Below are 26,874 nucleotides of genomic sequence, written 5' to 3' on the forward strand. Positions count from 1 at the left end.
CTAACTGGAAGCAGAGTTTTCCAAAACAGAGGAAGTCATTTCCACAATAGTATTAATAGATAAGCCATTCAGAAAACCTTTACGATTTACTCTTACTTCCTGAAGAGCATCTATAATGTGATCTCTATGCCAAAGGAAAACACACATGAGCATTTGTCTTTTCCAAAGTAGTACATTCTAAATATGGCTAAATTATTGAAAGGAACTGTATTTTTATACAAACTTTTAAAGCTAGTTAAAATATAACTGCACTCATTACCTGCTAACTTCCGGATGTAGTTCAGCCAGTCTCTTTACGATCTTGGTAAAACTACGCAGGTTCAATGTATTTGGAGGTATGAATCGAATAGGTGTATCAGGTAATAATTTAGTAGACTCTATCTGTTTACAATTCTTCTTTATACCCTAAATAAACATTTTAAAGTTTTATTTAAATCAGTGATGATTACAGAGGCAATTCAGCCTATTCTAAATTAAAAAGTTACAAATAGTAAAATCAAAATTTCTAAAACATTTACTTCGAGATTATTTTTTTTCTACCAAGTAGACTTACTTGAGATTCATTCAGGGCCGCTTATTTTAAAAAATGCCAAACACATGGCAAGTATATGAGCTATGTTGAAATTAGCCTTTCTCAAAAGGGATTACTCACCTGATCCACAGGACTCAGAAAATAATGTTAACTGTTTTCTCAATTTTCCCTAAGATAGGACATAACCAGTCCTGGATGCACTGGAGAGAGCCTCATTCATTATGTACAATGGATCCCTTAGGCTTAGGGCATGAAGGCTTAATTCTTTTACTCAACCTGACAGAGAAAGGGTAGTCTACAGGGTAATTATATATGCATACTTATATCTTATAATCTGTGTCTTATTTACTAAGCATTTAATGAACAACCTATATGCCCAGAACACGCTGGGGAGGGGGGAAACTAGTGCTATAAACTAGAACCATCAGTTATATATCTTATAATTAAACTGAAGAGACAGAATTAAAATGATCAATTAATTACTATTAACCATCCAAAATATCACCTACTTCTGCTTCACTGACTATGCTAAAGCCTTTGACTGTGTAGATCACAACAAACTGTGTAATATCCTTAAAGAGATGGGAATACCAGACTACCTTACCTGTCTCCTGAGAAACCTGTATGCAGGACAAGAAGCAACAGTGAGAACCAGGAATGGAACAAGATTGGTTCAAACTTGGGAAAGGAGTACATCAAGGCTGTATATTGTCACCCTACTTACTTATGTGCAGAGTACATCATGCAAAATGTTGGGCTGGATGAATCACAAGCTGCAAACAGGACTGCATGGAGAAATATCAACACCACCCTAATGGCAGAAAGTGAAGAGGAACTAGAGGGCCTCTTGATGAGGGTGGAAGAAGAGAGTGAAAAAGCTGGATTACAACTCCACATTCAAAAAACTAAGATCATGGCATCTTGTTCCTATTACATCATGGCAAACAGATGGGGAAAATGTGGAAACAGTGTCAGATTTCATTTTGTTGGGTCCAAAATCAATGTGGATGGTGACTGCAGCCACGAAATTAGAAGATGTTTACTCCTTGGAAGAATAGCTTTGTCAATCCTAGACAATGTTTCAAAAAGCAGAGACATCATTTTGCCGACAAAGGTCCATATGGTCAATGGCAAGCCACTCCAGTACTCTTGCCTAGAAAATCCCATGGATGGAGGAGCCTGGTAGGCTGCAGTCCATGGGGTCGCTAAGGGTCAGACACAACTGAGCAACTTTACTTTCACTTTTCACTTTCACACATTGGAGAAGGAAATGGCAACCCACTCCAGTGTTCTTGCCTGGAGAATCCCAGGGATGGGGGAGCCTGGTGGGCTTCCATCTATGGGGTCACACAGAGTCAGACACGACTGAAGTGACTTAGCAGTAGCAGCATGGTTTTTCCAGTAGTCATGTATGGATGTGAGAGTTGGATCATAAAGAAGGCTGAGCACTGAAGAACTCAAACTGTGGTGCTAGAAAAGACTCTTGAGAGTCCCTTGGACTGCAAGGAGATCCAACCAGTCCATCCTAAAGGAAATTAACCCTGAATATCCATTGGAAAGACTGATGCTGAAGCTCCAATACTTTGGCCACTTGATGCGTAGAGCCAATTCACTGGAAAAGACCCTGATGCTGGGAAAAATTGAGAGCATGAAAAGGGGGCAACAGAGGATGGGATGCTTGGATGGCATCACTGACTCAATGGACATGAGTTTGATGAAACTCAGGGAGATAGTGAAGGATAGGGAAGCTTGGCGTGCTGCAGTTCATGGGTTGCAGAGTCAGACACGCCTCAGTGACTGAGCAATAACAACAATGCAAGCAGGCTATAAACTGTATGAAACCACTGTAAATCCCATAGAAGTTCAACAAGGAAAGAGCTGACACTTTCATATTTAGAAGAAAATTCATGGTAAGATACATAAAATATTAGATCTCCCAAATCAGAATGTTATGTATTTTAAATATTTGCCTATTGCCTTATCTCTTTCATTAGATTTAAGCTCTTTGAGTGAGTGAAGTTGACAGTCCTGTCCGACTCTCTGTGACCCCATGGACTGTAGCCTACCAGGCTCCTCTGGTCCATGGGATTTTCCAGGCAAGAATACTGGAGCAGGTTGCCACTTCCTTCTCCAGGGGATCTTCCCGACCCAGTGATCGAACCTGAGTCTCTTGCATTGCAGGCAGAAACTTTACTGTCTGAGGCACCAGGGAATCACCTTAAACTCTTTAACAGCACAGATTTTTGTCTGTTTTGTTCATTGCTACTTTCCCACTGCCTACAATAGTGTACACAGTTGGTATACTATTTGATAAATAAATAATTCTGATATAATAGTTTATGTAGCAGTTGAAACCACAGAGAAGATGGGTTTTCCAAGAAAGCCAAGTTGCTAGTAAATAACAGTGTGTGCTGTTGTTGTGTGTTATTCAATGTCATGTCCGACTCTTTGCGAACCCATGGACTATAGCCTCTGTCCATGGGATTCTCCAGGCAAGAATACTGGAGTGGGTTGCCATTTCCTTATTGACTGAGAACACACTCCATGACAGCTATTGTTTTGAGGAATGTTTTGTATTAAACTCATTTAAAGCTCACAACATTTGTGAGGCAGGAACACTTATCCCCATTTTAAAATAAGGATGCTCAGACACGGAGGGCGGTTACTTGCCCAGCCCATGATGAGTATGTAGTAAAGCCAGGTTATGAATCTGTTCTTCTCAATCATCACTCTCTACCTCTTGTTATAGACAATAAATATTTTATAAATGAATGAATATAATGAAAAAATGTTAAGAATCTGAGAAAAAAGGTGACAGGAAGCTGCTAGAAAAGTAAGAGTACAATTTAACAAAGATGCAACAAGAGCTGCCCTGTCCATAGACTCGAGAACAGCAGACTCCTGGCCTAGCCCACGGTGCCTTGTTTACAACACATGACCTTCCCTCTACCAGCTCCATGGCCTGCTGCCTCTGCTGACAGGACCAAGAGTGCTGTTATTACCTGAACCCATGAACACCAAAATCAGGCTGGATCAGATTCCCTGTCTAAAGAATGTGGAATTGGAATACAGAGCAAATGAGTTAGTCAAATGATGACAGGAGCCTGAACTGAAAAATACTGTAGTCAGAATTAAGCAAAATAAAGCCTCCTGGAGGGTGAGAGAAGTCATGAGCAGACAGAGAAAGCCAATGTGCAGAGAGAAGCAGAAGAAAGGCACTTAAAGAGATGTAGGGGCAAGAGACAAGGTGAGGGGCAGGGAGGAGCCACAGCTCCCAAAGCTCCAGGTCAAGTACCCCTGTATCCCAAGTGTACTTTGTTTCCTTCCTTCCTATTATGGATTCAAATTACACACCAAAAAACCCATCCTAAACACCAACTGTCACTGAGATGAAAGGAAAAGAGTTCAAAGAAAGGAATGACCAGCATCAAATGGGCGAAATGGTCAAAATGAAGGGAGAAAGACCAGTGATAATGTCACTAGTGACTACAGAAAGAGCACTGTAAATAGAACTTGAAGAGACTGAAGTCACATTATTAGGATGAAGAAAAGGAGCAGTCAAAGAAACCTAGACGCCGGCTGTAACCACCTGTTTGGGAGGCTTGACAGGAGACACACAGGTAAGGACGGTCACGTCAAAAGAGCGAAAAGTCACGTGGAAATGCTGGCAGGGTTAGGAAGAGCTGTGCATAACTCTAAGTGGAGTAGAAATAGAGTCACTAATGCTACACAAAACAATGGGATAACTCCAGGAATTAGTGGAAAGAATGGGATATGGACACAGGGAGAAGAGATCTCTTTATCTTATTTTCAAGGGAAAAAAACCAAATTCATTTATTCAACAAATATGTTTTCCTTTCATCCATTTATTAAAAAGGGATTTTCTCTCATCTGCAGAGTCCAACTAACTCCAATAAAAATCCAAGTAGGATTTTTTAACAGACAGTGACAAGCAGAATTATGAGATTTATAGGCAAAGACAGTGGAATAGCCCAAACAATTCTGGAAAAGAATAAAGTTGGAGGACTAATTCTACTTGATTTCAAGACTCACTGAAAGCTATAATAATCCAGATATGTAGTACTGGTGGAAATTTTAAGAAAGAGATAGAAGAGAACACTCTCAAAATAGATCCACACAAATATGGTCAACTGATTTTTGATGAAGGCACAAAGATAATTCAGTGGAGGTCGGCTAGTCTTTTCAACAATCATGCTATAACAATTCCACACACAAAACAAAACGCAAACCAAAAGCCTCCTCAATTTATATATCACATATCATATAAAAATGAACTCAAAATCTTTGTGACCATGGGTTATGCAGAGGTTTATGTAGAAATGTAGAAACAACACTAAAAACACACTTTAAAAAAACTGATAACTGCAATTTGTCAACATTTAAAACTCCTGCTCTGAGAATACACTATTAAGAGAATGCAAAGTACAGGCTGGGAAAAGTATTTGGAAATTTCATATGTATCTGATAAATGATTTATCTTCAGAATATGAAAACCTCTTAGAACTCAGTAATAAAATGCATTAAGCTAGGTGAAAGAAGCCAGACTAATAAGGCTATATAATATTCTATCCATAGGATATTCTATAAAAGGTAAAATTATATTAAAAGGAACAGGAAACAGAGCAGAGCACAAGAGAATGTTTTGAAATGATGGAACTGATCTATACCTTGATTGTGGCGGTGGCTACATGCCTGTATACGTATGTCTAAACTCAAGACAGCAAAAAGAGTGAATTTTACTGCATGTAAATTAAAAAATCTATGGCATGCCTATAGGATGCCAGGTATTTTGTTGAGCAGTACAGAGACATGAGTAAGTCAACTTCATCACCCTCCATGTGCCGTTTAAAACCTCAGTGCGGTGTAGAGAGCCGCACACATGATAAAATGACTCTATGTTATGGCTTCAGTGATCATGACAGAAGGTCAGCTGTGGAAAAAAGACGACGACGGAAGTGTAAGCGCCACTTACAGAGTGACGCTGCCCACGACAGAGAGATGAAAAGACTGCACAGAACTGGCAGAGCCTAGTTAAGCAGAAATGAGTTTCTTTGCAGCAAGGTCTGCAAAGATCTGTTTCCTCCAGGAGCAACTGGAGTTGTATAGAAGCAGCCTAGTCTGGAGTCCATGTTAGAAACTATTCAGATTAATGTCCTTATTCCCATTTCATGATGCTGTCCTAGAGTTATTTGTCCTACAGAGCTACTTATTGAAATATTGCATAAGAGAAGACCACTTAAGGGCTTGATCAAGAAAACTAACCTTTTGGTCAAAAGGGAAGAACTCACTGTCTTGCTCAGATCCCAGCTGTCTCGGCCGAGTTCTGGGCAGTCTAGAAATAGAGGAGGGTGAGCTGATTTCTTTGCTGGTGCTTTTTTCCAAATTACTGAAACTAACTTTATTTCCATTTTTGGTGGAAAGTGGTGATGTATATTCTCCAGGAGTTTTGACAAGCCGCACATTTACTGATTTCCCTTTTATTTCTACACCATTCATTTCTTTCACAGCCATCTTTGCATCACGGTTTTTTTTAAAAGCAAGAGATGCATATCTAAAACATAAAAACAGAAAACCAAAAGGTTCTTGTTAATGACTTTAAATGACCTTAAATATCATTGTGTAACTATTGTCTAGCATGTATCTTTCACAAGAATAACTGCTCTTAAAAACAAAAAAGTCACTACACTTACCTTGGGATCCGGAAAAATACTTAAGACAACTAAATAAAAAACAAGTTACAGATGGGAAATAAAAGACAGCATTTCTTCTGAATTATCTATTAATTTTACATAAAAATTTAATGTAAAACATTTGCAAAGCTAATACATGACAGAGTTATTACACAGGTTAGTGTTCTCAGGACAATTAGTTATCCACATTAAAAAATTAAAATTAATCCCTATATACATAAATGCATCTGAAAGATACACTGAATACATTGAAGGCTTAACTGTGAAAGGAAAAATTTAAAAACATTTAGCAGAAAATAGAAGAGAATGTCCTATGGTCTTGTACTGAAAAAATACGTAGTCCAAAAAGAGTTGGAAAATCTAACCAGAATTTTAACTTTATAAGTGAGAAGGCTGGGCAAGAGCCCTCCTTCTGAAAGCACCAGCTCTAGACAGTGTAAATGGAAGAGTATACATTAACTCTGAAGGGCAGATGTCTTCAAAAGATGGGACCAGATAAATCTTTGTAACTTTAATTATATTTCCTAAATTTTCACACAGAATGTAAAATACTTCAAGGAATAAAAATACATAGTTTCTCTTTTTCAAAGGATTCAATAAGACTATAAAAGAATCTTTTACATCAACTATAACAGTAATAATACTCCTAGGAGCACAACACTACTTTCAATACACTGAAATATATTAACATATTAATGGGTCAAAAAAAGCATCTGATCTTAAGTCTATACATTTAAGACAAAACGAAACACTTAATAAATTTCAACCCAACTACAAATGGGATCCTTTTAAAATGTATCTTAATTTTTCATATCTGAAATAAAAAGCTATACGTTTTTGTGATAAAACAGTAAAGGCATTTCCATTAAGCTATCACCATTCTTATCTGATACTTTTGAATGCTCTGATGATGTCACAAAAAAGGAAGTAGCAACATATGTATTAGAAATGACTATCTGGAAGGAACAAGATGGCGGAGGAATAGGACGGCGAGACCACTCTCTCCCCCACAAATTCATCAAAAGAACATTTGAACGCGGAGTAAAGTCCACAAAACAACTTCTGAATGCTGGCAGAGGATGTCAGGCACCCAGAAAAGCAGCCCATTGTCTTCGAAAGGAGATTTTTTTAAAACCCACAGATTACCCGCCAAACGGTAACTCCCAGCGGAGAAGCAGCACAGACGCCTGCAGACGCCATTAGCAAGCGGGGGCTGGGCAGGGAGGAGCCGGCTGAACTGCTTAAAGAGAGGACTGGGCTTGAATGCCGCGAGAACAATTTGAGAGAACTGGGGAGAGCAAAGCAGACTGTGGGATAGCTTCCCCACGAAAAGGCGGAAAGCTCTCACCTAAGACTCGGCCAGCCCTGCTCACAGAATAAAGGACTGAGCAGAGTGAGCCGGCTGCGGTCGGCCCATCCCCCATCGAGACAGGCAGGGAGCGCAGCCAGAGCCAGAGCGGGCAACCGCGGCCCCAGAAAGGCATCTGATACAAACTGCACACAGGCTTGTTGCTAATCAGGACTTCTTGGGCTCGGGCCAGGCGATATTCGCCTGAGAAGGTGCGCCGGTTGTACACCCAGAAAACTGAGTGGCGGGGACTGGGGAGGCGATAAGTCGCAGAGACCGCGCTGGCCAAACACCTGGTCCCCTGAGCCGCTCAGACCGGGGAAGGCACAAAACGCAGGCCCAACCAAGTCTGCGCCTTTGTGGAGTACCTGAGAACCTGAACTTGACCCGCTCAGACCTGGGAAGTGCATACAACCCGGCGCCAGCCTCGGACAGTTCCCGGCAGAGCAACCTAGAGCCTGTGCAGTATAGACTGGGACAGCATACGTGCTGTGGGGCAAACCCAGTGTGGCCGAGACGCTGTGAGCACTCCCCACAGACGCCAGAGATATTCGACTGCAGCGTTCCTCCCTTCCCAGAACAGGACTGAAAAACTGAGCCTTAAAAAGTGTCCAACCACCCCCTAGTATCAGGGCGGAAATTAGACACTGAAGAGACCAGCAAACAGAAGCTAAAACAGAGGGAACGACCTTGGAAATGACAGATAGAGACATCTAGAGGCTACTCCAAGAATAAGACCAAAAACCAGAGGCAAGAGACTTAAGGCCGAATCCTGAGAACACCAGAGAACTCCTGACTCCAGGGAACATTAATCGATAGGAGCTCATCAAACGTCTCCATACCTACACTAAAACCAAGCACCACCCAAGGGTCAACAAGTTCCAGAGCAAGACATACCACGCAAATTCTCCAGTAACACAGGAAACTAGCCCTGAGCTTCAATATACAGGCTGCCCAAAGCCACTCCAAACCCACTGACATCTCATAACTCATTACTGGACACTTCATTGCACTCCAGAGAGAACAAATCCAGCTCCACCCACCAGAACACCGACACAAGCTTCCATAACCAGGGAACCTTGACAAGTCACCTGTCCAACCCCACACACAGAGAGGAAACTACATAATAAAGAGAACTCCACAAACGGCCAGAAGAGGGAAAGGCCACCCCAAGCAAAGCATTATAAACAAGATGAAGAGGCAGAGAAATACCCAGCAAGTAAAGGAACAAGATAAATGCCCACCAACACAAACAAAGGAGGAAGATATAGGGAATCTACCTGATAAAGAATTTCGAATTTTGGTGGTGAAAATGATTCAAAATCTTGAAAGCAAAATGGAGATACAGATAAATAACCTGGAGAAAAGGATTGAGAAGATGGAAGAAAGGTTTAATAAGGACTTAGAGGAAATAAAAAAGAGTCAATATTCAATGAATAATGCAATAGATGAGATCAGAAACACTCTGGAGGGAACAAACAGTAGAATAACAGAGGCAGAAGACAGGATAAGCGAGCTAGAAGATAGAATTGTAGAAATAAATGAAACAGAGAGGAAAAAAGAAAAACAAATTAAAAGAAATGAGAACAATATTAGAGACCTCTGGGACAATGTTAAACGCTCCAACATTCGAATCATAGGAATCCCAGAAGAAGAAGACAAAAAGAAAGACCATGAAAGAATACTTGAGGAGATAATAGTTGAAAACTTCCCTAAAATAGGGAAAGAAATAATCACCCAAGTCCAAGAAACCCAGAGAGTCCCCAACAGGATAAACCCAAGGCGAAATACTCCAAGACACATATTAATCAAATTAACAAAGATCAAACACAAAGAACAAATATTAAAAGCAGCAAGGGAAAAACAGCAAATAACACACAAGGGGATTCCCATAAGGATAACAGCCGATCTTTCAACAGGAACTCTTCAGGCCAGGAGGGAATGGCAAGACATACTTAAAGTGATGAAAGAAAATAACCTACAGCCCAGACTACTGTACCCAGCAAGGATCTCATTCAAATATGAAGGAGAAATCAAAAGCTTTACAGACAAGCAAAAGCTGAGAGAATTCATCATTACCAAACCAGCTCTCCAACAAATGCTAAAGGATCTTTTCTAGACAGGAAACACAGAAAGGGTGTATAAACTCGAACCCAAGGCAATAAAGAAAATGGCTACGGGATCGTACTTATCAATAATTACCTTAAACGTAAATGGGTTGAATGCCCCAACCAAAAGACAAAGGCTAGCTGAATGGATACAAAAACAAGACCCCCATATATGTTGTCTGCAAGAGACCCACCTCAAAACGAGGGACACATACAGACTGAAAGTGAAAGGCTGGAAAAAGATATTCCATGCAAATAGAGACCAAAAGAAAGCAGGAGTAGCAACACTCATATCAGATAAAATAGACTTTAAAACAAAGGCTGTGAAAAGAGACAAAGAAGGAAACTACATAATGATGAAAGGATCAATCCAAGATGAAGATATAACAATTATAAATATTTATGCACCCAACATAGGGGCACCGCAATATGTAAGACAATTACTAACAAGTATGAAAGGGGAAATTAACAACAATGCAATAATAGTGGGAGATTTTAATACCCCACTTACATCTATGGATAGATCAACTAAACAGAAAATTAACAAGGAAACACAAACTTTAAATGATACTATAGACCAGTTTGACCTAATAGATATCTATAGGACATTTCACCCCAAAACAATGAATTTCACCTTTTTCTCAAGCGCACACAGAACCTTTTCCAGGATAGATCACATCCTGGGCCATAAATCTAGCCTTGATAGACTCAAAAAAGTTGAAATCATTCCATGCATCTTTTTTGACCACAACGCAGTAAGATTAGATCTCAATTACGGGAGAAAAACTATTAAAAATGCCAACATATGGAGACTGAACAACATGCTACTGAATAATGAACAAATCATAGAAGAAATCAAAAGAGAAATCAAAATATGCATAGAAATGAATGAAAATGAAAACACAACAACCCAAAACCTCTGGGACACTGTAAAAGCAGTGCTAAGGGGGAAGTTCATAGCAATACAGGCACACCTCAAGAAACAAGAAAAAAGTCAACTAAATAACCTAACTCTACATCTAAAGCAACTAGAAAAGGAAGAAATTAAGAACCCCAGAGTCAGTAGAAGGAAAGAAATCGTAAAAATTAGGGCAGAGATAAATGCAAAAGAAACAAAAGAGACCATAGCAAAAATCAACAAAGCCAAAAGCTGGTTCTTTGAGAAGGTAAATAAAATTGACAAACCACTAGCCAGACTTAGCAAGAAACAAAGGGAGAAGAACCAAATCAATAAAATTAGAAATGAAAATGGAGAGATCACAACTGACAACACAGAAATACAAAGGATTATTAGAGAATACTATCAGCAATTATATGGCAATAAAATGAATAACCTGGAAGAAATGGACAAATTCCTAGAAAAGTACAACTTTCCAAAACTGAACCAGGAAGAAATAGAAAATCTGAACAGACCCATCACAAGCACAGAACTAGAGGCTGTAATCAAGAATCTTCCAGCAAACAAAAGCCCAGGTCCAGACAGCTTCACAGCCGAATTCTACCAAAAATTTAGAGAAGAGCTAACACCTATTCTACTCAAACTCTTCCAGAAAATTGCTGAGGAAGGGAAACTTCCAAACTCATTCTATGAGGCCACCATCACCCTAATCCCAAAACCTGGTAAAGACCCCACAAAAAAAGAAAACTACAGGCCAATATCACTGATGAACATAGATGCAAAAATCCTTAACAAAATTCTAGCAATCAGAATCCAACAACATATTAAGAAGATCATACATCATGACCAAGTGGGCTTTATCCCAGGAATGCAAGGATTCTTCAATATCCGCAAATCAATCAATGTAATACACCACATTAACAAACTGAAAAATAAAGATCATATGATTATCTCAATAGATGCAGAGAAAGCCTTCGACAAAATTCAACATCCATTTATGATAAAAACCCTCCAGAAAGTGGGAATAGAAGGGACGTACCTCAACATAATAAAAGCTATATATGACAAACCCACAGCAAACATTATCCTCAATGTTGAAAAACTGAAAGCATTTCCCCTAAAGTCAGGAACAAGACAAGGGTGCCCACTCTCACCACTACTATTCAACATAGTTCTGGAAGTTTTGGCCACAGCAATCAGAGCAGAAAAAGACATAAAAGGAATACAAATTGGAAAAGAAGAAGTAAAACTTTCACTGTTCGCTGATGACATGATCCTCTACACAGAAAAAACCCTAGAGACTCTACCAGAAAACTACTAGAGCTAATCAATGATTACAGTAACGCTGCAGGATATAAAATCAACACACAGAAATCTCTTGCATTCCTATTCACTAATAATGAGAAAATAGAAAGAGAAATTAAGGAAACTATTTCATTCACTGTTGCAACGAAAAGAATTAAATACTTAGGAATATATCTACCTAAGGAAACAAAAGACTTGTACATAGAAAACTATAAAACACTACTGAAAGCAATCAAAGAGGACACTAATAGATGGAGAAATATACCATGTTCATGGATTGGAAGAATAAATATTGTAAAAATGAGTATACTACCCACAGTAATTTATACATTCAATGCAATCCCTATCAAGCTACCAACGATATTTTTCACAGAACTAGAACAAATAATCTCACAATTTATATGGAAATACAAAAAGCCTCGCATAGCCAAAGCAATCTTGAGGAAGAAAAATGGAACTGGGGGAATTAACCTGCCGGACTTCAGGCTCTACTACAAAGCCACAATCATCAAGACAGTATGGTACTGGCACAAAGACAGAAATATAGATCAATGGAACAAAATAGAAAGCCCAGAGATAAATCCACGCACCTATGGACACCTCATCTTTGACAAAGGAGGCAAGAATATAAAATGGAGAAAAGACAGTCTCTTTAACAAGTGGTGCTGGGAAAACTGGTCAGCCACCTGTAAAAGAATGAAACTAGAACACTTCCTAACACCATACACAAAAATAAATTCAAAATGGATTAGAGAGCTAAATGTAAGACCAGAAACTATAAAACTCCTAGAGGAGAACGTAGGCAAAACACTCTCTGACATAAATCACAGCAGGATCCTCCATGACCCACCTCCCAGAATAATGGAAATAAAAGCAAAAATATGGGACCTAATTAAAATCAAAAGCTTCTGCACAGCAAAGGAAACTATAAGTAAGGTGAAAAGACAGCCTTCAGAATGGGAGAAAATAATAGCAAATGAAGCAACGGATAAAGGATTAATCTCCAAAATATACAAGCAGCTCCTACAGCTCAATTCCAGAAAAATAAATGACCCAATCAAAAAATGGGCCAAAGAACTAAACAGACATTTCTCCAAAGAAGACATAAAGATGGCTAACAAACACATGAAAAAATGCTCAACATCCCTCATAATCAGAGAGATGGAAATCAAAACCACAATGAGATACCATTTCACACCAGTCAGAATGGCTGCTATCCAAAAGTCTACATGCAATAAATGCTGGAGAGGATGTGGAGAGAAAGGAACCCTCTTACACTGTTGGTGGGAATGCAAACTAGTACAGCCACTATGGAGAACAGTGTGGAGATTCCTCAAAAAACTGGAAATAGAACTGCCATATGATCCAGCAATCGCACTCCTGGGCATACACACCGAGGAAACCAGAATTGAAAGAGACACATGTACTCCAATGTTCATTGCAGCACTGTTTATAATAGCCAGGACATGGAAGCAACCTAGATGTCCATCTGCAGACGAATGGATAAGAAAGCTTTGGTACATATACACAATGGAGTATTATTCAGCCATTAAAAAGAATACATTTGAATCAGTTCTAATGAGGTGGATGAAACTGGAGCCTATTATACAGAGTGAAGTAAGCCAGAAAGAAAAACACCAATACAGTATACTAACGCATATATATGGAATTTAGAAAGATGCAAATGATAACCCTGTATACGAGACAGCAAAAGAGACACAGATGTATAGAACAGTCTTTGGGACTCTGTGGGAGAGGGTGAGGGTGGGATGATTTGGGAGAATGGCATTGAAACACGTATGTTGTCATATGTGAAACGAATCATAGTTCAGGGTCAATGCATGTTATAGGATGCTCGGGGCTGGCATGCGGGGATGACCCAGAGGGAGGATAAAGGGAGGAGGGAGGTGCGAGGGGGGTTCAGGAGGGGGAACTTATGTAAACCTGGGGCGAATTCATGTCAATGTATGGCAAAACCAACCAATATAATATTGTAAAATAATTTGCCTCCAATAAAAAATAAATTAATTACCAAAAAAAAGAAATGACTATCTGTAGATAATATAGCCATCTACCTAAAAAATAATCAACTGAAAAGTAATTAAAATAAAAAATAAGAAAATTGAATATAATGTTCTGAGTGCCCATTACACACCATCTTTATTTCTAAAGGCTTACTTATTCACCTCATAACCGTTTCACAGCAATGCTGTGTAGGTACCATCATTATCCTCACTTTATTGGTGAAGAGTCTGAGACACAGAAAGGTTAAGTAACTCGACCAAACTTATTCATCAAGCTGCTGATGGAGCTGGGAAGTGAATCTAAGCCATCTAACTGTAGAGATTGTTCTCTTAACTAATGTACTCTACTGCCCCCCCATGAAATGGTGTGAAACAAGGTAACTACAGAAAACTCAGAAATTCTCCTATATCTCATTAGTAACATGTTTAAAAAGTACAATGAAAGACTTGACTAAGAACAGCACCAATTCATGACTGCAGCTATCTGTCAATGTGTACTCCTCTTCTGGGCTATGAAAGCGTTAGCATTAATCGCTTGGTTGGTTGTGTCTGACTCTTTGCTACCCCATGAACTGGAGCCCACCAGGCTCCTCTGTCCATGGAATTCTCCAGGCAAGAATACTGGAGTGTGTTGCCATTTCCTCCTCTGGGCTGCAAAACTCCTGGCTTAATCACCAAAGTGGTTGACATTTAGTACAGAGCAGGCCCCTAATTAGACCTACACACAGCAGACAAGCAGTAAAGGTACATTTATTGAATTTGGGAAACATACCTGTAATTAGGAGAAGAATCATAAATTGAAACATCAGAAATTTCGTATTTCTGGAAATAAGACCTTAAATCAGCCTAAAAGAAGATAAATAAGTTTGTGAAAGACAGAACAATCAAAATATGAACACTGATAGATCTGAAAGTGAAGCTCAAAAAATAAATCCTGGCATACCTCAGACACTGAAGGGCAGAGACCACCAACATGTATCAAGTAACCTTTATCTCTTCGTAAGGGTTCCACATTCTTTATTTCTGCTTGTAGATAAACATGATATACAGCAGAAGATAATCATTATTGTATCAATATTTTAAAGAGAGAATGTAAAAATTGTTAAAGATTTCATTTTTTCTTATCACAAAGATTATTATAAAGCTATTAGCAAACATCAGTACTAGGTTAAAGAGTAAGAGCCTGAAGTATAGTTTTAAAATTTCTGGGATTTAATCATATCGTATTAAAAATAAAGAGGTTGGATTGGTTGATATTTAGTCCCTTATGGCTCAAAAATGGATCAATACCATCTAATTAATTATGTCAACCACTAAAAACAGTATCCTGCATTTATCTCTGGCTCAGAGAGTGCCATCTAGGACACTGGATGCTCCCAGAATGCTCTGTGGATGCTGGTGAGGGCTCTCTACATACATTCCTGTGCTAGGAAAACATCACACCAAGGAAACCTTTCAATCAGACAAAACTATCAACAGCAGGTATACAGCCTGTGGTAATGGTAACTGCATATATGAAAAAGAGGGTGGACACATGACTCAGCATTATTTAAAAAACCATAAATATCACAATTATAGATTTTTTTTCTCATTTGATGAAAAAATTCAAAATTCTTAAGATGATATTTTCATGATCTCTATTTTGAAGCAAACCTGGTCTGAAATCAAAAAGAATTTAGTGAACTGAGATTCTTTCAAGTTATCACCAAAATCTAAACCTGGTGCATAGAGGGTGAACAATAAATATCTGAGGAATAAATTCTTCGAGTAGTTTTATTTATGTTTTATAACTTTTTACGAAATAGGGTAAGTTTTATTTTTTTCATTAAATAATAGTAATAGTAGCATAACACTTCTTGAGTGCTTTCCATGTTCATGCAATATGCTAACACTTTATAGGCACCATCTCTTGTAATGCTCACAGCTACCCTGTTAAGTTGCAAGCATTACCATGTCCACTTTCCAGATAAGGATACTGAGGTCTTGGAGTTTACGCCACCAATCCAATAAGCGGTGGTGCTGAAATTTAGGCAGAATCCTTCATCTCTAGGCAATTAATACCTAACCTTCTTCATTAAGTTACTTTATTTGTTATAATCTCTTTGGTTTATAATGTACAGAGAGAACATGTATAATGTTTACAATGTATAGAGAGAATGAATTACTTATCTTTATAATTTTACATTGGGGTGTGGAGGGAGCAAGGAGCTAAGATATTAGTAGAAAAGGCAGTAAATAAGAATCAGGATACATACATTGTACCCATCACCTCACCTTCACAAGTTTAGCATATCTACTAAATACCCCATAGGTAGAATGCTGTTCCTGGCATTGGGCATAGGTAGTGAACAAAACCTCACTGAGTTGACATTTTGAGTGTGGGAAGGCAGTTAAAATATCACATATGCAAACTACACAGCATTTGAGAAGTGATACAGAGAAAAATAATGCAAAGAAAGAAAAAAGTAGTTACAATAAAACCAGACAATATGATGCTATTTATCTTAAACTGCTGCTGCTAAGTCACTTCAGTCGTGTCCGACTCTGTGCGACCCCATAGACGGCAGCCCACCAGGCTCCCCCGTCCCTGGGATTCTCCAGGCAAGAACACTGGAGTGGGTTGCCATTTCCTTCTCCAATGTGTGAAAGTGAAAAGTGAAAGTGAAGTCGCTCAGTCATGTCTGACTCGTAGCGACCCCATGGACTGCAGCCTACCAGGCTCCTCCGTCCACGGGATTTTCTAGGCAAGAGTACTGAAGTGGCTTGCCATTGCCTTCTCCGATATTTTAAACTATATGCATATTAAACATAAGTACAAAGAAACACATTGAAAAATGGTAATGAATATTAGTAGTTATTACAGGTTAGAGACACTTCAGATAATTTTAACTTTTATATTTTGCTTAAAAATCTTAAACATTATTTATCAAGCAGGGAAAATATAAAAGTATCCTATTATGCTGAATAAAACAAAAATCCATAGAAATATATAAGAAATAGGAGAAAATAGCATATCATTAGAAATGACAGAGGGGCAGTAATCTCAGATACTAGAGGAAATTCCAACCTTCATAAGCAATTAAATGCCATCTAAAGATGAAAACATTCTTGAAGAAGATTAAGTTATTAACATGTGGGAAAGAAAATGGGAATAAAATGTTAAAACAGTGCAGCCCACCCCCTCCCCCACCCAAATAATACAGAAGAAGGTAGGCACTATTTTATGAACGAGCTAGGTTAGGGTTCTTAGTAAACTTTTAAGAACCAACCAAGTGTAAACTTCGGGTCCGCTTTGTCTTGTTCTATCTGATTTTCTTGTATTCCTGAGAAGTCTGCTGCAGTCAGATTCTCTTTAGCATCAAACCAGTCTTCACTTACTTCTCGGTAATTTTTGCAGTCTGAGAAATTGAACAGAATTAGCAATGAGTTATGTATAACGTTTAACATTGAGATGCTACCTGTGTGATCTGCCTCCCAGTTTTAATTAACACAGATTCCTAGCTTATTGCTGCCAAGTCACTTCAGTCGTGTCCGACTCTGTGCGACCCCATAGACGGAAGCCCACCAGGCTCCTCCGTCCCTGGGATTCTCCAGGCAAGAACACTGGAGTGGGTTGCCATTTCCTTCTCCAATGTGTGAAAGTGAAAAGTGAAAGTGAAGTCGCTCAGTCGTGTCCGACCCTTAGCGACCCCACGGACTGCAGCCTACCAGGCTCCTCCATCCATGGGATTTTCTAGGCAAGAGTACTGGAGTGGCTTGCCATTGCCTTCTCCGTCCTAGCTTATTAGAAGTCTTATTTTCCTGATTAAAAAATTATTTATTTATGTTTGGCTGTACTGGGTCTGGTGCTGCACGCGGGCTTTCCCAGCTGCAGTGGGCAGGGCTCCTCTTCACTGCGGTGAGCGAGCTCCTCGTTGTGGCGCTTCTCCTGCTGTGGTGCCTGGGCTCTAGAGCTTGGGTTTTGGTAGTTGAGGTACACAGGTTCAGCTACTCTGCGGCATGTGGGATCCTCCCAGACCAGGGAGCAAACCTCTGTCCCTTGCAGTGGCAGGCGGATTTTTAACCACCGGACACCCAGAAAATTCCCATATTTTTCTGACTTTTAATTAGCATTTACTGAAGAAGAAACATCTTTATAGATAGAATAATAGTAAACATCTGTAAAAAGGGGTTAAGTGGTGCGACAGGTCTTTATTTCATTAAAAATTGAATTAATGATCTTCCTGGAATGATCATAATCTTATCACAGAGAAAAAGAAAAAAGAAAAACCACACAGTTTAAAAGAGATATAAACTGTACAGAAGAAAGAATTTTTTGAATTGGAAAACATGAATCAGAAGAAAAAATCTGTATTATTATTTAGCATTATCAGATATATTAAGTAACCTTAAAGGTATCAAGTAGATGTAATAAGAACATGCTTAACATTCATAATCAGAATTGTGTCATTCAGTTAATTAAAAAGTTTAACTTGATAGATGGGCAGAAGGGATATTTTAAATTTTGTTATTTACTTTCTGGCAGTAACACAAGACAAACATTTTTATACTAACCTTTATCATCAAGTTTTAGTTGACTCAAGTCTACATCTATATCACCATTTTTTAAACCACCCTTTTCAGGTGATTTATCTTGTTTAGGATGCCCATTGTCAAGTAACAGAGATGTCTAAGGATTAATAACAAGAACAAAAATAATAAATAAGGAGTAACAGTTATTATGCACTCTTACTATGTGACAGGTATGCTTTACTGGCATTATTTATCCCTCACAATAACAAAGGATATGAGACAAAATCATTACCAACCCAGTTTACAGATGAGCAAACTGAACCTAAGGAATCTGTTTATTAGTTTTATGTCTTCACACATGGGAATTATGATTTGAAACTAGCTATACAGTGACTGTATGCAAGGTGGTAGTGGTTTAGTCACTAAGTTGTGCTCGACTCTTGTGTCCATGGGATTTTCCAGGCAAGAATGAGTTGCCATTTCCTTCTCCGGGGGATCTTCCTGACCCAGGGATGGAACCCAGGCCTCCTGCATTCAGGTAGTCTCTTGCATTGCAAGCGGAGCCTTTACTGACTGAGCCACCAGGGAAGCCCCTTTATGTGAACACCATCATTATTTAGCAAAGTGTGACATCCACACACTAGAAGTACCTGAGAAGATTTTTGGAGGTAAGCATGTAAGTATTTTTCACATTAACATTTAAGTTATATGTTTAATGTATGCTTATTCTACCTTTTATTTATGGGGAGTCTAATATTTCTTTCCCACACATAAGTTACTCTTCACATATAATTTTTTTTAAAAAAGGAAAATCATTTTAAAAATACAAAGCAAACAACATTATAGGTAATACAAGACTAAGAAAAATTATGAAGAGGTACATAAGTAGCTGAAATTTAGAAACACTGCATACTTTCATGTGTAACTTAACGAGATAGGTATTAAAAAGTAAACCTAACTTAAAGAAGATATTGCTTCAGAATCAAAATTAAGATAATAAATATGTTATATCTGCATCTTGTACTTTTAAAGACTGTTTTACCCAAATAATCAGGTTACACCATTGCTACCTTTGTAACGATGAAAAGCAAAACCCCTCTAGAACATCATGTATCATTAAATGGACGTTGTTTAAGCAAACTATGTAAGTTATAAAAATCTGGTTTTAGACCTGGTAATTCTTCATGGATAATTGAGACTTTCTTTTTTTAAAGAACAGAATGATGGAATAACTAATTTGCTAATTTATTTTTAATCATTTATCTTAACAGAAAGGAATATAAACCAATCAAGTATTTATTTCACTTCTGGCTTTGGGATACATCTTACCATTTATAACTACCCAAATAATAATATAACCACAGGATTAAGACCAAAGTCAGAAAGCAAAAACAAACTTCAGTTTTCTTACTCTGTTCATAGTGAATATAACTCATGCTTCTCTATCACTTCAGTTTTCAAAGTACTCTTACACAGACTGTCATCTGATAAACATCAATTAAGAAAACCTATGAAGGCATTTAAAAACTATTTTCATCATTTTAGCAAAGAAACGGAGAAGGCAATGGCAAGCCACTCCAGTACTCTTGCCTGGAAAATCCCATGGACAGAGGAGCCTGGTAGGCTGCAGTCCGTGGGGTCGCAAAGGGTCGGACACGACTGAGCGACTTCACTTTCACACATTGGAGAAGGAAATGGCAACCCACTCGTGTTCTTGCCTGGAGAATCCCAGGGACGGGGGAGCCTGGTGGGCTTCCATCTATGGGGTCACACAGAGTCGGACACGACTGAAGTGACTTAGCAGCAGCAGCAAAGAAACAATGAAAACTCTGCTCCATCTAAAATGAACTCGATATTATACTACCTCATGAGATAAAGGCATAGCATGTTAGTTTTCACTACACTGGATTAACATGATAGGGACCACAAACTATGATCTGCCAAAGACAGTCAAGTTTTATATTGTCATGGTGAATTATTAAATCACTACCTTTCATCCTCAAAGTCTCCTAATTTGATGACAAACTGTGGTCATCTTACTCAACATATGCTACTGACTTCCATTTGATCAGGACATTATGTTCCTTCTAATCAGCCACAGTCCTCAAATGGTAGTATGATTCTTTACTATCTGAGCCACCAGGGAAGCCCCAAAGTAAGCCAGCTGAGTGAAAAGAAGGATGTGAAAGCTCCTAAAAATTAGTTTACTTTGTGCTAGCCATAAAATTAAAGACTTATACTTGATGAACTACTTAAAAAAGAAATCTCACTTGAGGGAGTGTCTTCTTTAGGTTGGAAGAACCAACATCATGTGTACTTTGATTATCTAGTTCAGAATCTGCTCCTGAAAAGCTAAACAGATTAACATTTCATTAAAGCATTTATCAATATTCTGAATACAACAGAAAACAAAGTTAACTGAATTAACCGATTTTTAAGATTTAATAAATTTCAAATTAGATGAATACAGAACTTACATATGTGACTCTTCTTTCATTAGCTGCAAAGAGAGAGAAGGGGAAAAAATGCTTTTAAAGTGTTTCCTGTCCAAACGAAGTAAAAATTTTATTTGTAAAACATAAATACATACCCTGGAAGCAAAAGTAGAGAAGGCAGATAATAATCTTGATTCTATTGACAAGGGAGGCAGTTCTTCTAGTGGAATACCCTTGTTTATCTTTTCTTTCAAATTCAGGTATCTAACTTTTAAGTCTCCTAAAACCGACAGCAGTGTTGATCCTAATTCCTTCTTAGTAGAACTACTTGATAAATTCCTGTTCAAAAGTTAAGTTCACAAAACTAAATTATTTAGGCCCAAGCCACCCATTTAAAACTAATATCAAATTACACATCTATATACATTTACTTATAACTCTAATAGATCCCTAAAAAATTATTTTTAACGTTTAATAACAGAAAATTAATCACAGAAGATATGCTTTTCTTGGGGCAGTAAAAGCAAACCTCAGTATACAAAAAAGCCAGAAGAATGTGGCACAATGTCACAAAAGCACTCCAACTGACTTCATCCATATTTGGACTTTATAAACACTGAATCTGTCTTTTTACTGGATTCATTATCCCAACATGCACTGTTGCCTGTCCATGAAATTAAAATATACTATATTCTAATTACCCTTAGGCTAGTGAAAAACCCAGTTATAATCTACCCTCTTTTTGCCCTTCAAAAATGAAAACTAAAGAAATTTTCCAGAATAAATTTATAATGACAGGTTTCTAGGAAGATACAGATTTAAAATTAACAATCACCTAAGTGAAGTATAATCTTTAAAAACTGTGAATCACTATGATATATCCCTGAAACATATAATATTATAAATCAACTCTGCTTCAATTTAAAGAAGGTAATAAACAAAAAAGCCCTCACAGTCCCCTATTTAGTCCTTCCCTGTCTTCCATCACAAGTCTGTAAATATCGCTGCAGTGGCGACGGCACAACTGGTAGTGCACATTTACAAGATGCGACTCGGCCTGGATGGCTCTCTGCATGACCCGCTCACAGCACTCGGATGGCAGATTCCTCTCCGCCTCTTTAGGAGGCTGAGATTCCCTTTGAAACAAAAAACTGGATTAGGTAAGATTCCAAATATTTTTCTGTGTTAATGACAAGAAAGCCTCCAGAAACAGATTTTAAATTTCTAACGTTTCTCTGTTAGGTTTAAATCAATTTCCACTAAAGAAATTGATTTAAAACAAGGATGTCAAGAGTCAAAGCTACATATATTCTTTTTAGAAGTTAAGAGAGTAAATAATCCTCAAATTCATACTTTTTTAAACCAAGAAAAAAATTCTAAAATAAAGTACTAACATATATATCCAGAATCAAGAGATTTTCACCTTAAATCAAGCACTGGTTTTTAAAAGTTATAAATATTCTGGAGGACATGGTTTTTACACATTACCATTTAAACAGAAAATATAATTTACATTTTAAAAATAATAATGCTTATGTTATTATAAGTAAATATTTTGCTGTTATCATATCAAAAAGCTCCAAAATCACTATTCTTTTGAATGTTAATAGTTCTTCCCTTCCTACTAGCTTTCACTTCTAACTGTTCTCAAATACTTCTGTCTCTTGAAACCAACTATTTAATTTTATAGGACTGGACACCAGATTAAACTCATTAGAAGAGTAAGGATAAATGAAGGAAAAAGTAAATGACTTCAGAGCATGAAAACAATTTGACTTCTCAGAGATCTCCCTGTTTCTCTCCTCTTTCCCACCACCTGGTTTTCCATGAATGCAAGGTAAATTATACAATGAATTAAAATCAAGACTAAAATACTCCAGTACAAGTTGTGTACCAATATATGATTTTTATCCAAAAGTGCTATCTTGTTTTGCTCTACAGGGGATCGAATGAAAGAAAACAAAGTAATTAAATCAGTGTGAGTCTGGGCTGGATAAACAAAGATGACATTAGCTTTCTGAAGGAATTATCAGACTTAAATTTCAGTAAGTGAAAAGCTTTAATATTCTATATTATTCTAATATTTATGTGTTTCAAGACAAATGGCTGAAGCAGATGATCTCTTCAGATCCTTCTCAGCTATTATTCTATATGGTTAAGTACTCTTTGGGCTTTCCAGGTGGCACAGTGGTAAAGAATCTGCCTGCCAATCAAAGAGTCACAGGTTCGAACCTTGGGTCGGGAAGATCCCCTGGAGTAGGAAATGGCAACCTGCTCCAGTATTCTTGCCTGGAAAATTCCATGGACAGGATTTTGGTGGGCTACAGTCCATGGGGTCACAGAGTCAAATACAACTGAGCGACTGAGCATGAAAGTACCCTACACAAAAAGCAAATTACGACTTTATTTCCGCCTGTGTATCTTGGGCCACCCGATGAGAAGAACTGACTTATTGGAAAAGACCCTGATGCTGGGAAAGATTGAAGGCAGGAGAAGGGGACGACAGAGGATGAGATGGTTGGATGGCATCACCAACTCGATGGATATGAGTTTGAGCAAGCTCCAGGAGTTGGTGATGGACAGGGAAGCCTGGCATGCTGCAGTTCATGGGGTCGCAAAGAGTCGGACACAACTAAGTGACTGACCTAAACTGATGTATCTGCAAGCATATATTCATTGGAAGGAGTGATCCTGAAGCTCCAATACTTTGGCCACCTGATGCAAAGAGGCGACTCATTGGAAAAGACCCTGATGCCAACAAAGAATGAGGGCAAGAGAAGGGGGCGACAGAGGATGAGATGGTTGGATGGCATCACCAACGCAATGGACATGAGTTTGAGCAAACTCTGGACATAAGTGGAGGAGGGAAGCCTGGCGTGCTGCAGTTCATTGGGTTGCAAAGAGTCACACAACTCAGTGACTGAACAACAGCAATCTGGAAGTATATACATCTGACTCACCTTTCAGAATGTTTCTTCAAGTCTGTGAACACAAATGTTTTTAACTCCAGGGAATCCTGAAAACATTATTTAAAATCAAATTAGACATACATGACAAACAATACAGTTGTATCTGTTAAGATGTAAAATCCAACTTCTCACTGATTTTGTGGTAATAACTGCCCCCAGAGAATAGAGTTGGTAACAATCTAGTCACTTTTTCCCTTCATCCAGCATTTTCTCACCAAAGCCTCAGAAATCCCTGATATAAATCAATGCACCAAAATATTTACATTAGCATACAGTACCTTTATAAAGTCTATACATGCATTTTTATTATTAATCATATTGGTTTTACCTTATTTAGGACATTTCCATTAGGTTTTAAACTGTGAACAGAGAGAGATTTCCCTGAAGGTCCTTTTGTCATAGCCATCTGCGGATCTTCAGTATCTTGAATGTATGACCAATCTGTGTTACAAGCCACACTTCTTTGTTTCTCACTTTGCCCTTCACTAGGCCGTTTTTTATTCATCATTGTTATCTCTGTGTTGCTTGATGTGGATACTACAGAAGATCTTGCACTTGTCGCCCTGCTTGCTGTGAAACAAGCCCTAAAATCAGTGCTAACATCCACCGTCTGATTAATTGTGACTGTACAACCTGCTGCATCTGTCACTGATTTGGGACATGGTCCTTCCATCTTGTGAAACTGTGCTTTACTGATGGTATTACCATTAGCAACTTTTAGGGAGCCACTTTCTTCTATTGCCTGATTATCTCTGATTGTAGACCTTGGCAAAGTAATAGAAACATCTAAGGCTGGGTTAGGGGTGCTTTGTAGACTTTCATAATGTGAATACCCACAGGCAGAAATGACTGAATCATCAAAAACAGAGGAAGTCTGACAGTCTTTACAAGGCTGGAGTAATGTCTCTAAATCTTTGTCCTGAGGCCATGTGCCTGGATTGCCAAGGTGCTGTAACATTTTGTCCTCAACAATTAAATTTCCAACAGAATCTTTACTTTCAGTTAATTGAGGGTTCATTTTGCAAGTATAAATTTTAGTTTTTAATGCTTTTTGAGGGTTTAGGAAACCCTTAGATTGAGATTCCTTGTGTTCAAGATGACTACTCCTGAGTACAACTTCATCCAATACTGTGTGAAGCATTAAATTAGTCCCTTGTTCCTTACACCTTCCATGTTTAGGTTCATGAAATTCTCTTAACATAACAGAATTCTCAAATTTGGAGACACGAGGTGAATGTTCTTGTCCATAAACATCAACTGAATCTAAAGAGACGCTGGAATTACTTTTCAGTTTAACATGACTGTCTTCTAGATTGCTCTCACATTTAACTTCACAGCCTGAATTTCTTAATCCCAAAACTTCCAGATTAGGTATGTCTAATGTTTTTGCCTGGTCAAATGATAAATGGTTATTTATATACTCTTGTTCTTCTGCACTGTGATATTCCTGCTGTGAGTCATCCATATCAGGCTTTTGCACATCTTCAGGAGTTTTTTTATAATCATCACATGAAATCTTGTAGATTCTTTCCAAGTCAGTAGTCTTATTACCTTGATGTTCCAAAATATCAAAAAACACCCCTTCTCTTTTCTGCATTTCAGAATCTAATTCTGAATTTAAATGAATAAGACTCTCACTCTTCAGTCTTGACTCTGAATAATGTACAGTGTAGGTTTCATTCAGGAAAGCATAGTCAACGCTGTCTTCAGATTCGCCTGACTGAGAGTGAGCACTCTCTCTGTTAGTGTCTGGACTCGAGGTAAAAGACGGCTCCAATAAACCTATTTTGTCAATATTGCTGATTTCTTTGTCAGTAGCTCTTTTTCCTAACGCCAAGGAATTGCAGTAATCATTAAGGAAAGTCAATTTGGCTTCTTTACAACCATTAGGAGATAACAAATTTTCTTTCTTATGATGAGAAGGCTCATCTGATTAAAAAAAAAAGATAAAATGTTAGCAACATCACAGAATTTAAACATAAGACCTTAGATATAGTCTGGCCCAAGCTCTTCCCAATGGAAGAATACTGTTTATATTACTCATGACAAATATCCCTAAGTAATTGCTACTATGGACTGAATTATGTTTCCCACAATTTCCTATGTGTTCAAGCCCTAACTCCCCATGTGGAGATGGGACACTGGGAGGTAACTAGGCTAGATGAGATCATGACCCTCAAAATGGGACACATGCACATATGAGAGAAGAGACAGCAGACAGCTTGCATTCTTTTTCTCTCCACCACATGAGGACATTGCAAGAAGGTGGTCATCCACTGATACAAGGCAGGAGAGCCCTTATCAGATCTGACCATGCTGACACTCTGATGTGGACTTCCAGCTTCCAGAAGTGTGAAAAAATAAGTACCTGTTGTTAAAGGCACCTCAATGGTATTGCGCTATAAGAGCCCCAGCTGACTAAGTAGAAAGACTAAGGTTACTATTGGCTGAAAAATCCACTGTTTCCCTTCTGACTTGAAAAAGAATTTTTATCATAAAGTCCTCTTAACAGTTAAAACTACATGTATTCATAAACACTTAAAGCATAATCATCTAACTTTTTATGCCGTTGTTATAAAGAGAAATTTTAGATCCGTGTAAAGAAAAAATCCTTCCTTGGGTAGCAGAGGTCAACTTGCCCACTTTCCACTTATTACCCTGAAGGCAACTGTACCTGTCAGTAGATCCTGAAAGACTGGCTGGACATAAATCCTCTCCTCTAGCTCACTTCTCTTTCTTAAATTTTCCATCTACCTGAGAGATCCTGTGCAGGCTGCTCACATTTACCAGAAATCACCTGAGTGATCTGTCAAGTTAAAAACATGCTGAATCTCCTCTTACTGGTAGGAAGGCTTAATATATAGCAACACTGGAGAGGGAACTATTAATATCAAGTCTAATTACATTTAATTACTTCTCTCCACCCAGAATAAAGCCAACCAAAGGTAAGGACTCTTACCTTTCTGAATGTTTTTTCCATTATTATTGTAGACTTTATTAGAAGCTGTCTCGAACACTGCAGTGGCTTGCAT

The 26,874-nt window shown here is 38.2% G+C and overlaps 1 protein-coding gene across 1 annotated transcript; it reads right to left on the bottom strand.

The window, feature by feature from the left end:
- Nucleotides 1-26,874, bottom strand: RBM44 (RNA binding motif protein 44). Its single transcript, XM_055403057.2, has 14 exons — nt 26,802-26,874; nt 24,171-25,771; nt 23,834-23,889; nt 21,827-22,009; nt 21,029-21,212; nt 20,916-20,938; nt 20,709-20,790; nt 18,481-18,595; nt 17,196-17,324; nt 14,870-14,949; nt 14,699-14,772; nt 5,816-6,104; nt 260-405; nt 1-124 (listed from the first exon to the last, which is right to left on the bottom strand). The coding sequence occupies exons 1-14, from the start codon at nt 26,872-26,874 to the stop codon at nt 1-3; spliced, it is 3,159 nt and encodes a 1,052-aa protein (XP_055259032.2).

The sequence above is a fragment of the Moschus berezovskii genome, chromosome 4 (assembly GCF_049115385.1).
Source record: "Moschus berezovskii isolate FMDL1 chromosome 4, NW_MosBer_1.0, whole genome shotgun sequence".
Lineage (NCBI taxonomy): Eukaryota > Metazoa > Chordata > Mammalia > Artiodactyla > Moschidae > Moschus > Moschus berezovskii.